The 15,957-nt window shown below is 45.3% G+C and overlaps 1 protein-coding gene across 1 annotated transcript in view; it reads right to left on the bottom strand.

Annotated features, from left to right (window-relative positions):
* RAP1GAP2 (RAP1 GTPase activating protein 2) overlaps positions 1-4,045 on the bottom strand; it is a 253,052-nt gene extending 249,007 nt beyond the window's left edge. Inside the window, exon 1 of the mRNA XM_048824054.2 lies at positions 3,986-4,045. Within this exon, the coding sequence (XP_048680011.2) occupies positions 3,986-4,035 (50 nt within the window). The 5' untranslated portion in view covers positions 4,036-4,045. The remainder of the gene's footprint in view (positions 1-3,985) is intronic.
* Between the last annotated feature and the right edge of the window lie 11,912 nt (positions 4,046-15,957).

Below are 15,957 nucleotides of genomic sequence, written 5' to 3'. Positions count from 1 at the left end.
GATCCTCCCCATCAACTGGGCCATCTATCCATGATACCTATCAGGTTTGTACTGTACATCTGAGCACCTCACAGCACCCCTGCGAGGTAGGGAACTACTATTACACCTGTTTCACCATCAGGGAACTGAGAGAGGCTAAGTGACTTGCCCAAGGCTACAGAGGAGGCCTGAAGTGAAGCAAGGATTTGAACCCAGGACTCCCCAGTCCTTGCACAGTGCCCTAACTCCTGGACCATCCTTCCTCCCACCTCACTGCAGAGTTCCAGGAAGCAAAAGGGGAATGTGTGTGATGTATCATCTCCAAAGCTGGCCAGCTGGCTGGTGCAGTGGGAGCCTCCTCATCCGTGCTCAGACCTCTGGAAGTGCTGTGTTTTGTGACAGTGCCTGGCCCTTGTGCAGGGGTAGGGGGCTCAGGAGGGGAGATTGAAATGGGAGGGGTCTTGTGGCTAAGGACTACGCCCGAATCAAGGTTTGCAGGCTCATGCTTATTGTTTCTTTCCCAGTAGAGGAATTCCCTGTCGAACTCACAGCTTTTTCTGAGCCCTAGCAAAGCCCGTGAATAGCTAATCAGAGCCATTAACAGTACCAGGTGGTAAAATCAAAGACAACAGATGATGCAAGACTCTTTGGACCACGCATACAGGTTGTGATACTTCATCTTTAGCCACTGCGCAGTGTCACCGCTGCAAGCCTCTTTCACTTGTGTCTGCACACAAAAACCACCTGAATTCAGAGAGGCACAGAAAAGAATAGGAAGAGGGTGGATGAGCTAATTCGCAAGCAAAGGTAAAAGCACTAAATGGGCCTAATTCTCTTCTCTCATCACTAGTGTAGCTCCATTGGCTACAGATAATGTTTGTGATTTAGAATCTGGGAGAATAATTTCTGTCAATGAAATTTTAACTTGACCTAACCTTCTAATAGGTTTCCGTTGCAGGAGATGTGATATGTTCAGTGGAACTTCTCCACTTTGGACTGCCCTCATTTCCTCAGTTCAGCAGAACGTTCAGCCAAATGGAGACATCAATGTTTGTGATAAAACTCCTGTTGAGTTCAGTGGGCTCATGATTTGGCCTTACACCCTCTAAACTGCTACACAAGAAGGTGAGCAAGACACCAGCTCCAAAAAGCTGCTATAGAACTAGGAACACAGGAACTGCCAGACTGGATCAGAGCTAAGGTCCATCTAGTCATGCATTCTGTCTCAAACCATGGCCAGCGCCAGATGCTTCAGAGGCATAAAAACCCTGCAACAGGCAGCTGTGGGATAATCTGCCTCCCATATTAGGTCTGATAGTTAGAGGTTGACTAAAACCTGGAGCATGAAAACAAGCAATTTAGGAGGCATATTAAATCTCATGAATTATGTTCTGGGTATTCTTGTTATCCATACAAGTGTCCAGTTCCTTTTTTGAACCTTTGCACGGTGGCTTCCTGTGGTAATTAGGGCCACAGTCCAATTACACCTTGTGGAAAAAAGCATTTCCTTGAGTTGTTTTTCAACTTGCCATCTTTTAATTTAGTTGCATGTCCTCTTGTTCTTGTTCAACATCAGGCAAAAATAAAGTCACAGGCACAGCACCAGTCAGCTGGCTGCAGCAACAGCTATTTACGCATCAGCGCCTCTCCGGTGAGTCAGCATGTCTGTCATCTGCATCACGGGATTCCATCTGCACTTAAATCATGCACCGTTCGGAGAACATCACCGTGCAGCTGGCTGTCAGAATTATGCAGCTCACCCAAGCCGGCTTGACTTGGCTCTGCCATGTTTGAGACGCTGCCCGAGGCATCCCTTTTAGGAAGCTTTGTGGTGCATCAGAATGTGCCCAGCTTCGGCACCCCTTGCAGAATGTTCTTTGCATTCCTGAAGGACATCACAGCATGGATTACATGGTCATGATGAAATCATGACTTCTTGTTTTCATGGTACATTGACAAAGAGAGAGACACGACTTGCTAACTAGTAAAACAACAGATGAGGTACAGATTGTAAGGTCTTTAGGGCGGGGATTGCCTTTTTATTATCTGTCTGTACAGCGCCTAGCACAATAGGGTCTTGTCCATGACTAGGGTTCAGGTACTACCACAGTTATTAATAATCGACAATAAATCCCTGGGTTTTCTCGTCACGCTGGGTATTCACCTTTGTGTGCTCACTCACTAGTGAATACAGAGACATCCACGCCCCAAAAGAAGCTAGTTTGTCTGCTAATGCATTACACCTCCTACACAGTCTGCAACAATGTCCCCCCAGATGCTTAGTACTAGTGCTGTAGTATTCACTGCTTTGGGGCAGGGGCCAGGGCTGCAAAATACTGTGCGGGTTTAGCAACTTTGTAAACTAAGTATTAAAATATTGGCCTAGGCACTTAGACACTGTCGGGAATAAAGATCTCGCTGGCAGGCTGCAGGGCATTTAAAGTTTGCAAGTGCTAAGTAGGCAAAATATAAACTGCAGAGGGAAAGTTTTGCCTGCAGAGCATAAAGTCACTGGAGGCTTAATATTCTCTTCGCAGAACAATCCTCCTCAGAAGGTTTGCCCTTGTGATGGGCCAGGGCCGCAAAGTTGGAATCCAAAGCAACTCATCCCTCCCGCAACGTTCAGATGCAGAGTTTGGGTTCTGCCCCCAAAAGCATCTTGAGCCACATCGTTCGGATCTGGCTCTGAGCTTTCCCAGGCGTTGCCAGTGTTCAAACACAGGATTTTGTTTTGGACCGGTCTCTAGCTGTTACATAAGCTTTGCAGGGTTGTAACCCAGAAAGTCATTCAATTTGCATTTCGGCATTGCTGCAGCATCCCGCTCAAGGGTGGGGGGCTTTGGCATCATAAGCGACTGAAATAAAAACTAGCACAGAGAAAGCCTGTTCCAAGCTGGAATCCTCCACTAGCCCCTCTGAAAGAGGGCCCAGACCAGGACAGCCTGCCCCCTACTTGCCCCGTTTGTAGCAGTAGCAATAGGGATACAGGCCCCAACACACCCTTGCAGTAGCCACACCTGGGATAGCCCCATATACTGAGACTCACCCTACTGCAGCAGCCAGGACACACACAATCCCAAGAGGCACATAGCCCTGCCCCCTCCAGTAGGTGGGGATTTCCTGAGACCTCCCCGTCCCCCTCTGGCCCCTCCAACAGCAGAGGGGCTGCCCTTTGCAAAGATGGATCTACCCTAGGAAGATCCCCTTCACCAGCAGCAAGGATTCTGCCCTCCCCAGTGCCGGAGATGAGACGATCCCATATGTCCCCCTCACCAGCATCAGGGCCCCTCCTCAAAGACCCTCCCCTGGAGCAGTGTCTGAGATAGACCCCCTACAAGAAATTGCGGGCAGGCGTTCCTCCTCAGGACCTCCCTGCAGCAGACAGGGGACACACCTCCCCACTGCCCAGGACCCCTGCAGGAGCTGGAAGACCCCATGCTCCAAAGACCTCCAGTGCAGTCGCTGGGATGCTGCGCCTCTGGGACTCCCCCCTCCCTACAGCCAGGGCACCACCAACCCCAACACCGCAGCTGGCTCCCCTCACTCCCAGGGCAGCAGCTGGGACATCGCTCCCAATGCAAAAGCTGGGGCCTGTCCCCACCCCCACCCCCACCCCAGGGCAGCAGCTTGGATTCAAAGTCACCAGCACCTAGGAGCTCCTCCTCAACGGTGGATCTCCCTGGCGCCCCCTCCGCATCCAACAGCTAGGACCCCCCCCCCCCCCCACAAGTAGAGCAGCAGCGGGGATGCCCCCCTCCCACCTCACCCCTACTGCAGCATCTGGGGATTTCCCCACCCAGGGCAGCCGCGGGGTGGGGGGGGGACGACACCCCGCCCCAGGGCAGCCGCGGGGTGGGGGGGGACGACACCCCGCCCCAGGGCAGCCGCGGACTCACCCCCAAGTCCCCTTCACCAGCCTCAAGGCCCCTCCCACCTCCAGGGCAGCAGCGGGGACCCCTCCCCAGCACCTCCTGCTAAAACTCGGATCCCCCCCCCCCCCACTCACCATCGCACCAGCTCCCATCGCTTCTCCCCCGGCGCTCTGCGGCATGCCATGCCCCCCCCCCCCCCGGCGGTGTCCTGGGGGTGCTGCTGGGGGCCGCTCCGGACGGCGCCTCCAGCCAGGGGCGAGCGGAGGCTGGGTAGCAGCAGCCCTAGCCCCTGAACTGGTGCATTGAAGGCAGAAAAGGGCTGAGCGAGCCTAGATTTCCACCCAAACGCCAGCTGGAGCGGGGGGGGGGGGGGGCGAGGCCAGAGGCCGCGCGCCGAGCAGCCCCGGGTCTGGGACGCTCACGGGACGCCCCCAGCCCCAAACCCCCGGCAGCTGGAGTTTCTCGCTCAGGCTCCTGCTTTGAGGGAGGTTTCTTGGCTACCGGACCGCCTTGCTTGGCCCCCGCTGGCAGCAGCTCAGTCCCGTGGGACTTCAAGCTCCCCGGCCCTGGGACAGACACCTCCCCCGTTTGAGCCCGCAGCAAGACTTGCCCCTAAAGTTTCGGGCTATTTGGATGCCGGGGTGGGGGCTTAGTCCAGGCTAACCTCGAGCTCAGACTGTTCTTGTACTCCGTGGGGCTGTGAGTTTAGTGCTGGACAAGGACATTATTCTGGTGTTATTTTGTTTCCTGCAGTCGTACCTGGGAGCGGACAAAGAACAGAGCCCCTTGGAGCTAGGCGCTGTACAAACAGAAAGCGGTAGACAGCTCCAGCCCTGAAGAGCTTACAAGTAAAACAGACACATGGTAAGGGAAGGGATATAACACAAGCAGAATGAACAATATGATAGCAGCAAATGGCACTGGGTGTGAGGAAGAGGGAGGTTAGTTAGGAAGGGATGGAAAGAAAAGTGAAGGGAGAGGGGATACTGCAGGGAAGAGGACTCTTGGGACAGGACAAGTCTGTCTATAAAACAGGGACATTAGGGACCATAGTGCATCCCTCCATCCTAACCTGGAGGGACCACTTCTAGAGGTGGATGCATAGGTCTGTCTCCATTCCTTCCTTCTGACAATTAGTCCCACAGCTGGTGGGAATTTTTGTGGTATAGATGACCCTTGACTGAGAACTGAGCTGAGACCATAAAACTCATTTCACACAGGGCACAGTCCTAAATTGTTCAGAGTTGATGTTATTCACAAGGCACTTGGGGAAAGATACAGGATAATTGTGCAATTCATTTGATTTAAGCTGGCAGCATATATTTACATACATCTAATTAGTTAGATTTTCTACTTTAACTTATGGCACTGGGCTTGCAAAAACCAACAGTAGAACCCATTCAAAATAACACTACTGATTTAAGCCTCTGGGTGCTGCAAAAAAATCTATCTAGAGCATTTTAAAAGAATACAGATGTGGATTCACCTGCAGTGAAATATTTTACTGACATTTTCAGAAACTGCGCACTTATTTAACCCTTTGTTTCTGCACTGTTGAGAATTATGATTTCATTGTCTTAGGAAAAGGTGTGGTTTGTTTTTTAAATGTGTAGATGCTCGTTTCATGTAGCTGACATTTTGGAAAATGCCAGATTTCTGAAGTTAGGCAATTCCTCTGAACATTTTGTGCATGTCTCTCTTATGTAAACCAATACCCAATGTGTTCCCCCAATAATCCAGTTTGCAAGGCACCAGGTATTACATGCATAGGTGAGGTGCACACAAATGTATAGGAATTTTATGGTCATAACCCTCAGATTTTAGACTTAGCTATAACGAGAAGCTTAGGGATGTCCCCACAACACACAGAATTTGTTTATATTCTTCATCTTGTCCATTTAAAAAGAAAAAGAAAAACCAACACACTACTCTATCTGCACACAGTTCTCTCCAAGGAAGTGGCCGAGGGAGAGAACGAACCACATGTGACAGTCAGACGAGAATCATGTTTAATGCACAAGGGAAGGTGCTCAGATACTGTGGTGATGAAAGCAATATAAGAAACTATATGATAGAACCAGAATTCTAATACATAGGAAAAATACTTGCAAACTAAGTGTCTGATCCAAAGCATATTGAAGTCAGTGGAAAGATGCCCAACTAGCTTTGGATCATGCTTGGTGTTTGGAGCCTAGTCCTTAGGAAGTCATGTGCAAGACACTGTATTTCCCAGGCAAAGGGACCTACATTCCATTGCAAACTCCCTGGATCCATGCAACAGAACAGCAATTTTGCAGCAGCTTCATTTAAATCAAACACTGAGGGTTTTTTTAATCTCTCTTTTCTATGGCGTGTGTTACCATATTGTCTGAGCACTTGACAACCATGAACATATTTATCCCTCCTAACGTCTCTGGGGGGTGGAGAAGTACTCTTATGTTCACCTTACAAATCGGAAAGTGAGGCAGAGAGAGACCACATGACTTGCTCAAGCTCACACTGGAGGAAGCCTGTGGGGAGCAGGGACTTGAATGTTTTCTGCCTGGCACTGTTTTCTCTATTACGATAACACAGAGCTACATAGTGAAAGTTGGCTGGAGGCACTGTCAGCTGATAGTTGGGGCTTTTGACACTTGACGAGGCAGGGGAAACAGTTTGGACCAAGTGCATCAGCAGGATATTTTGGAAGCAATTATCAGCCAGCAGTTGTTGATAACCTGGAACCCTAATTATGACAATTCAGGTAACAGCCCTTTGAGGAAATGGGTTCCCACCTCACAGAGCCTATCAATTCAGGATGACAACACTGCCTCGAGTTCATGTTTTCAAGGTCACCTTCACAATCAAGAGGATATAAAAACAATCGGCCGCCAATCCTGCAAAGATGTAGGCACATGCTTAACTTCATGGGTTATGAGTAGTGCGAGTGGAATCAATAGGACTACTCAAGTAGATCAAGCTAAGCATGCACCTAGGTCTTTGCAGGATCAGCACCTCTCTTTTAAATAAAAGAAGGAGAAAAGAGCTTAGAATAGGAGATGAAGGATGGATTCCATGGCAAATTCCATGGCAGAATACACAGAGGATCTATCGTGTGCCTTTCAAAGGTGTGTTTCCCATACAATTCAATGTACTCAATCCTCGAGTTAGATACATTTATTGATATTGACTTTATAAGGCCTCCCTTAAATTCTATGCACTTTTTCCCTGTTTACATCTTAACAGAAATGCTTATACCATTTGGCGGATGTATTTTCTGGCTGCTTAATGTCCACATACACAAAAATGCATGATGTTTATATTCATAAAAGCTATCACCCAAGATTGGGATCTCATTGCAGTACTCATCCATCATCAAGAAGTGCCCTTGTCACACACCCATTATAAATTCACAAGCTAAAACAGAGGACTCAATACTGCCAGGCGATGAGACCATGCTTTCGGCTCCAGTTTCCCTCTAAAAAAAAATACAATGCTATGCAATGTACAGAAATGCTTTTATGATGATGCAGTAAGTGACCAATCCTCAAGAACATAAGCAAAACTCACATGGAAGAAGATTATAAGCTTTACAAGCGAGGGGCTGTCTCTTGTTACATAGATGTACCACGCCTGGTGAAGAAGAGTTCCAATCTTGGTTAGGGCCTATAGGATCAATTGGAATACCAAGGTGGCCAGATGCTACTCAAGAGATGTGGGTTCCAGTCCATGCCCTACCACAGGCTTCTTGGGTGACCTTGGACAAGTCACTTTGGCTCAGATCCTCAGAAGTAGGTAGGTGCCTAAATCCCATTGAAATCAACAGGAATTAGGTGCTTTGAGGATCCGTACCTCAAGTACTCATCTATAAACATAAAACATAACAGCACTTCCCTACATCACAGGAGGATTTGTTGAGAGGATAAATACATTACAGATAGGCTCGGAAGGATTTTGATTGTTATTGGTAAATGTCCGTAGACCATTACACAAAAATTGATGAAAAAGGGTTTCCATCGGTAATTATCAGAAATTTACAGATAGACAAAGTGAGGAAAATGCTGCTTGCAAACTTAGAGTTTGATTTAAAGATATTTACTTTGTATATTTTGACATATGACGTTGACAAAGTTGTGTTTTAATGGCTATGAGGCTTTAACTTTTTGAATCTCAACATCTACGGTCATTAAATTATTATTGTCTGGCACCCCCCCATTGTGAAAACTTCAATCAATAAAATGATTAAAACCCACAAATTTTCAGAGTTGTGAAAACTTATGACACAGTTTTATTATCCACTGAAATTATAAAAAAATAAAAATCAAATTCTGCCAAGCCTAATTATAGATCGTGTGGTGCTCAGATGGCGATGGAGATCAAGTAAATACATGTGATAAAAAGAAACAGTAATAAAGCGTTTTGCATGAATCTGGTCAGACTCATCGATATTAAGACCCATTTACACCACTCCAGCAGGGTAAAGGCACAATAAAGTGAGTGTAAGTTACATTGACTCCCACTTTCTGCCAGAATACTACAACTGGATCTGCACAGGTGGGATTTGCGTCAGCAAAGAGCATCATTGATTTCAATGAGCCACAAGAGTCTGCCTGCATGGATCTCACTGCAAGACCAGGACCTCTTCAGGATTCTGCCTGTTATTATTTATTTTCCAAATCTAGGTGCATTTAACCTTCGCAGAATATGGTCATGCCACCACAACCACTGAACAACATTGCTTAGGCTAAAATTCTTCTGTCCTCTTGTGAGCATGCAGAGCAGGATCTCTTTGAAGGATGACAAATTGCATTCCTTAGCTCGAGCAAATATACTCAAGTCTCTGATATTTTTAAATCCCCATGGTAATATTAAGTAATGTTCAATTTATCAAAACCCTCTAGCTTTCAGTCCTGCACCATTTAAAGGAGTTTCTTATGAGGTTCTTCACAGCAATTAGAAGACCACACACCTCAATAAGACTGAGAAATAGCATTTAAGGCAAAATTAAAGTCAAATTAAATTATATTACAGCAGAAATTGCCCTAAAGACTAGTTTTGGAAGATGAAGGCAGCTAAATACATACTGAGTCTCTGATCCAGTTAGACACTTAAGCACAAGCTTAATTGAAGCACATGCTTAAGCCAATGCCGATTTACGGGCTTGAGGCCAGATTTTTAAAGGTATTTAGGCACAGCGTAGAAAACCACCAAGTGGGATTTTCAAAAGGACCTAGGTGCGTAACTTGTATTGTCTTGTTAGGTGCCTAGACACTTTTGAAAATTCCATTAGGTACCTATCTGCATCTTTACATGCCTAAATCCCTTTAAAATCTGGCCCGATTCTCAGTTACATTAAGGCTCCGTTATATCATACTGTGAAGAGATTTTGGTGTAAATCTAATTTACTCCCATTTTAAGATCCTTTTACACTCCCAGAGCAGAGTAAAGGGGACTTAGGCCTTGCCTACACTAGAAAATTGGGGGTGGGGACCCCACCCCCGTTCGGTGAATGCAGTTATGTTATTATGAAGGTACTTTATACCAGTATAGCTTCCTGTATGGGAAGGGGAATAAAAATAAGGCACCTTTTATACCATAATTACAGCTTGCATGCTAGGGCTTTTACCAGTATAATTATTTCGGTAAAAAACCACAACCCTCACTGAAATTATACCAGTAAAACTTTCAGTGCAGACCAGCCTGAAGGATAATTGAGAATCAGGCCCTGAAGCATGTATTAAAAGTAAACATATGTTTAAGTGCTTTGTTGAATTGAGACTTTAAACACGTTTAACTCTCAGCGCAGGCGTAGTCTCATTTACATCAATAGGACTATTCGTATGCTTTAAGTTAAGCACATACTTAAGTGACCTGCTGAATCAGTGCCTTAAAACTCAATCCTGCACACACTTCTTGTTTCTGCCAGTGATGGGTTTTATGCAGAGCAGTACCATTGATTAGCACAGGGCTTGTCCTCACGGAGACTTAGAGCGAGCAAGCCAGGGAGTGAATCTACAGCACACTAGCTTACCCACGCTACGTGGCTGTGTGGAACCTGCCAACAGAGCCCTGCAGTGGGACTGGGCCCCCATGCGTCCTGCAGGACCCGCTGCCGTAATAGCAGGACAGGATTCAAAAAAAGAGTCCCGGGCAGGATTCTACCTGCCAATGTGCACTAAAAGTTCCACAGTGCACTTTGACAGGTTTCAGAGTAACAGCCGTGTTAGTCTGTATTCGCAAAAAGAAAAGGAGTACTTGTGGCACCTTAGAGACTAATCAATTTATCTGAGCATAAGCTTTCGTGAGCTACAGCTCACTTCATCGGATGCATACTGTGGAAACTGCAGAAGACATTATATACACAGAGACCATGAAACAATACCTCCTCCCACCCCACTCTCCTGCTGGTAATAGCCCATCGAAAGTGACCCCTCTCTTTACAATGTGTATGATAATCAAAGTGGGCCATTCCCAGCACAAATCCAGGTTTTCTCACCCCCCCACCCCCATACACACACAAATTCACTCTCCTGCTGGTAACAGCCCATCCAAAGCGACCACTCCCCCCACAATGTGCACGATAATCAAGTTGGGCCATTTCCAGCACAAATCCAGGTCTTCTCACCCCACCCCCCCACACACAAACTCACTCTCCTGCTGGTAATACAGCAGGAGAGTGAGTTTGTGTGTGTAGTTTTTGGAAAGGGGGGGGGGGGTGAGAAAACCTGGATTTGCGCTGGAAATGGCCCAACTTGATTATCATACACATTGTAAAGAGAATGGTCACTTTGGATGGGCTGTTACCAGCAGGAGAGTGGGGTGGTAGGAGATATTGTTTCATGGTCTCTGTGTATATAATGTCTTCTGCAGTTTCCACAGTATGTATCCGATGAAGTGAGCTGTAGCTCACGAAAGCTTATGCTCAAATAAATTGATTAGTCTCTAAGGTGCCACAAGTCCTCCTTTTCTTTTTACAGTGCACTTTGACCTGCTGCCATTTCAGCAGAGTAGCAGGGTCCACACAGCCAGTTATTACACGGCAAGCTAGTATGTACGTTTTCACCCCATCTTACCACACACTCAGTTTCCATGTCGACAAGCCCCCCTCACACTTCTTGTTGATGCACTCAATAGTTCCGTTTCTCGCATGATAGACTGGGGGCCAGATTCCAATACCTTTACTGATGTTGAGAAGGACCTTACTCTCTCAGTGGCCTGTTTGAGATCAATGGGACCTCTCTGGAGTAAGGTGCTACCCAGCATAACTAAAGGAACCAGAATCTGGACCTGGGCTTCCTTGTCCGTACGTTCCTGGATTGACCACCTAGTGAAGGGTTCTAGATGCAGTACAGGATCCATTTCTTCCAGCAGCAGCAGCCTCAACACAATTAGAGGGACACTTTCAATTTTCTGGATAGCATCAGGAAATGGTCCTACACAAGATCAAATGGCCCTGGGCCAGATTTGCTTTTAAAAATCAAGAAACAGTCCCCTCTATAGTGCCTGCAATCCAAACATTTGCACAATTGAGCCTGGAATACACTGGAATGATGAATACATTTGAGGAAATCACAACCTGCTCACAGCTGTTCCGCAAGCAAAAGAGGAGGCAAAATTCACTGAACAAAGTATCCAGTATAAATTATTCACTCAACGCTAATTACATCTCATTGGGTAAGAGTGGGGGGGGGGGCAACCTGAGCCTGAGAAGGAGCCAGAATTTACCAATGTAGGTTGCCAAAGAGCCACAGTAATACGTCAGCAGCCCTCCATCTGCTCCCCCGACCCCACTCCCAGCGTCTCCTGCCCACCGGCAGCCCCACCAATCAGTGCCTCCCCCTCCCTCCCCGCACCTCCCGATCAGCTGTTTTGTGGCATGCAGGAGGCTCTGGGGGAAAGAAGGGAGGAGCAAGGGCATGGCGGGCTCAGGGGAGGGGATGGAAAGCGGTGGAATGGAGGCCGGGCCTGTGACAGAGCCAGGGGTGGAGCAGTGAGCACCCCCTGGCACATTGGAAAGCTGGCACCTGTAGCGCCAGCCCCGGAGTCGGTGCCTATACAAGCCGCAGATTAACTTCTGAAGAGCCACATGTACCTCCGGAGCCACAGGTTGGCCACCCCTGGGTAAGAGCATCTATCCCATACAGCCTACTCCTCTTCCACCTCTAGTTTACACACAGATCAGCCACAGGTCAACATCCTTCATCATACTGTGTCCTCCACCCCCACCCCATTCCTATACCCCTTAAGCCACCTTGAATGGTTTGCCTTAGAGAGGAGTGGAGATTAGGAGAGAGCAGGAAGTCACATAGTTATTAATAATTTGTATTTTTGTAGCACCCAGTCTCAGTCACAGACCAGGACCCAATCGTGCTAGGCACTGTACAAACACAGAACAAAAAGCTATTCCCTTCCCCAGAGAGTTTGCAATCTAATTCTCATGCAGGTCCTAAAGAGTTTAGGAGGGAAAGATAATACAGCCTGGATTAGAAAGAAAGAACAAAGTACATTGGAGAGAGAATCCTGAAAGAAAGAAAACATGAAAGCAAAGAAAATAAAGTACTAAATGGCCAAACAAGGAAACCACCATCATGTATTTCTCCATTTAAAAGGACATTGCTTGCTTTAAAATAAAAAAAAAATCTGATTCTGCAAACACTTACACATGGCTGGCAACCCAACACCCATTCAAACCATTGGAAAGACTCCCATTAACTTCTCTGGGAGTTAGATCAAGCCCTCTATGAGTAACTTTGTTCAGATGAGCACTACTGTGGAGAAAATTCATACCCAAATACTGCAAATAAACACATTCCTTTATCTAGGTTACTGATAACACCTTAGAAAGCATTGGTTTGATCGGTTGATTTTTCACGGTCTAAGATGTTTGTTTACTGTATGTATTTCTCTGTTTGCATAAAGAAAAGCCATGAAGTCAGGCTCTGTTTACAGTCACTTGGAAGCATGAAATCAATGAGAGTTCTACTTTGGTGCAATGTTTGGGTTGCAAACGCCACAGAAGGATGTTTATTGGTTGAAAAACAACTTCTGTGTTGTGTTCCTTTTTAAATTATGGAAATATTTCTACTGATCTCTGCTTTGATAAAAGCTTGAGGCTCACTTTTCAGAGAAGCCAAGCACGTATAATCAACGAGAGATGTATATACTCAGCACCTCTAAAAATTTGCAGTAGTAGGGAGGGTTTATACTTGAAAATATGAAAAAACATGCAAAAATATTTAATAAATTTCAATTGGTTTTCTATTGTTTAACTGTGCGATTAAAACTGTGATCACAATTAATTTTTTTAAACGATTAATTTTTTTGAGTTAATCATGAGTTAACTGCAATTAATCGACAGCCCTAAAAATATATAGATTGAAAGTCAATGGGTTGTAGGCACCTAAGTCACTTTGAAAACAGGACTTAGGCTCCTGTACCTTTTAGGCACTTTTGCAAACGTTACCCACAATGTATTAGTCATAATCAAAGGAGTTTAGGGCTTCACCCTCCAATAAGCCTTGCAGATGCAGATTTCTTCCCCCACGCAGGGTCCCACTGGTTTCTTTGAGGTTCCACATGAGCACAGGGTTCATTGCAGGCCTGGGGCCTTGGATTGGTAATGTAATAGTGCAAAACTGAATGTCTGTGATGGTTTTGAATCAGCTGGGTCATAGTTGAATATTATGTCAGTGCCACTAGAGGTCAGTGTCAGGTAAAGGAACTTCCTAGTGTGCTAGACTGCATGAAATCCAGACAGAATTCCCCTAGATTTACTGAATTATTTATTTCTTGGAGATTTATTGAACTCTTATAGGCCTGCTTTCAAAATAAAAAGCAATGAACATTAGTAAAGAAATCCCCTGGTGATGAGCAATAGAGCAATTCTGTCTCCAGGGAAGTCAATGCAAAGGGCACATTCATGCATACGCTTACTACAGGGTAAACACAATGCTCAATAGCAAATGTTTCCAGAATGGGGCACGCGCCCGCTAGTTCTTTCAGAGCATTGTAGAGAATAGACCGCAATTCTAGTCACAGTGAACCTGCGTATACAAGGCCATAGCTGATCCTACTGCGGTCGATGGCTGAACTACTCTTGATTTCGATGGGACCAGTATTTAGCCTATAACAACTTTCTTACGAGAGGTTCCACTCTATCTTAAGGGGTTCCCCGAGGAGGATGCTCATCCAATAAACTGCAGAAATCTCATTCTGCGGAGTACTGACAGCAGCACATTATCTGCCAAGTGGTTTAAGTGAACCCGTAATTTGTTCTTGACATTTAAGTATCTTCAGATTTATTTGTGTATGTCACTGGAAACTTTTTTATAATATCTTTATTCCAGAGCTTTGTTATCCTTTAAATCCAAGAAAAAGTATGCAATAGCGAAGCCATTTCTATGTATTCAGTGTAATGTAATTAATGTGTATTCAATTAAATACAATATAGGTTGATATTCACTATTTCTAGTTTGAGGGCTTAAGTGAGACTTTAATTTGGCATAGGATTTGTGCAAGGACTCTGCATAGGGTAAATTTCCCCATAGTACTGATCTCAGATCACCCTCATACCGGTCAGTAAAGCAGACTCTGATTAACATATAGGACGCACTAGTAAGGATCATCATGGTTGTTGTTTGGTTTGAAATATTACTAGATAATGGGCACTGTCTGGAGGCTTTAGCTGAAGGACTTTTGTCATACTCCAATCAAAAACTCAGAAAAACTGCTAGAGAAACACTCTTCAAAAATGTGTTAATAGCATGTGTGCATTGTGGCTGAATCCAAGCTGCTAGGTAATCACAAGAGTCAGGATGCTTTATCCACACTTAATTCTGGGCACAAAGGATAGATTGTATTCCACTACCGCCCCTCTCTTCAATCTAAGTGTATCCTGGAGCAATGACCTCATTTAGGAGGCATCTGTCTGTCCCTGAATGTCTGACCTTGATCGTTTGCAGACTTGTCTTTTATATAGTGGAAAAATCAATGAAGAGCATACAAATCCAGTAAACATGATGCATTCAGAAATCATCCCCTCGCTTTCTCTCCCCCCCCACCCCTTTGATACAATTCATAGTTTTGAAGGATAAAATAATGTAGGGAAGGGAAAATGAGACACTAAAAATAAACCTTCCTGCAGAGCAAATTATGAATAGAAATAAATTATGTATTGGCAAATGTGGATCTGATCGTTACAAATGTGAGGATGGCAGTAATAATGCAACAGCATTTCTCTGAATTAGGAAGTCATCATTATGCTCATTTTAATCTATCACTTAACTCAGCATTCCAGAAAGGAACTCATTTGTTATAAGCACCTCATTTGAAGAAAAGCCTGCAAGAGCAGGCATGAATGGCTGTGTGTGAGGAAGAGATAGAGTTCCCCGTTACATTTGCTGGAGACTGGGAATTAAATCGAAAAGCCTGAATAATTAATTGAAAATAGAGGGGTTTTTCCCTATTAATAATTATTCACCAATATTTTTCCTTTATTTGACCAGTTCTGGTTTACTGTAAATTAAGCTTGCTCCATAAAATAAATTGACTCCAAACTCTAAGCCAGGTCCGTAGCTTGTGTAAATTAGCATTGCCCCACTCAATAGTGCCATGTTGATTTACACCAGTGAAGGATCTGGCCTTCTGCTTATTAAAATCACAGAGTCCCAGAGGTAGAACACACCTATGAAATTACACCTAGTCCATCGTTGAAATCAATGGAGGAATGAGAGTTTTCAGCAGCTGAGGCTTTACCTCTTTCTCAATTCCTGCCTTGGCCACTGTGGCCCAGATCCTCAAAGATCTCAATGGGAGTTAAGTGCCTAAATGCCTTTGAGGATCTGAGTCTGTGTGACCTTCCTTTGAGATCTACAACCGAAAAGCTGAAAAGTGTAACATATTATATATTATATTTGCAACGCCCATAATAGATAACCTGATTGGTGCTGCCTTTCTGATTGTAGCATCTAGAAAACTCTTCCCAGACAAGTTTTTAGCATCACACAAATTATGTTCTCACCCTAAATGGAGAGAACATTTAATTGACCGACACAAGGGGCTCTCTAACAGATCTTGAGTTGGCTGGGTTTAGGACCTGCTGCAACACTTATTTTCTCTGGCATTTGCC

This window comes from Caretta caretta, chromosome 17 (genome assembly GCF_965140235.1).
Source record: "Caretta caretta isolate rCarCar2 chromosome 17, rCarCar1.hap1, whole genome shotgun sequence".
NCBI lineage: Eukaryota > Metazoa > Chordata > Testudines > Cheloniidae > Caretta > Caretta caretta.
The sequence above is the reverse complement of the archived record's forward strand: the minus strand, read 5'-3'. Positions and strand labels throughout refer to the sequence as shown.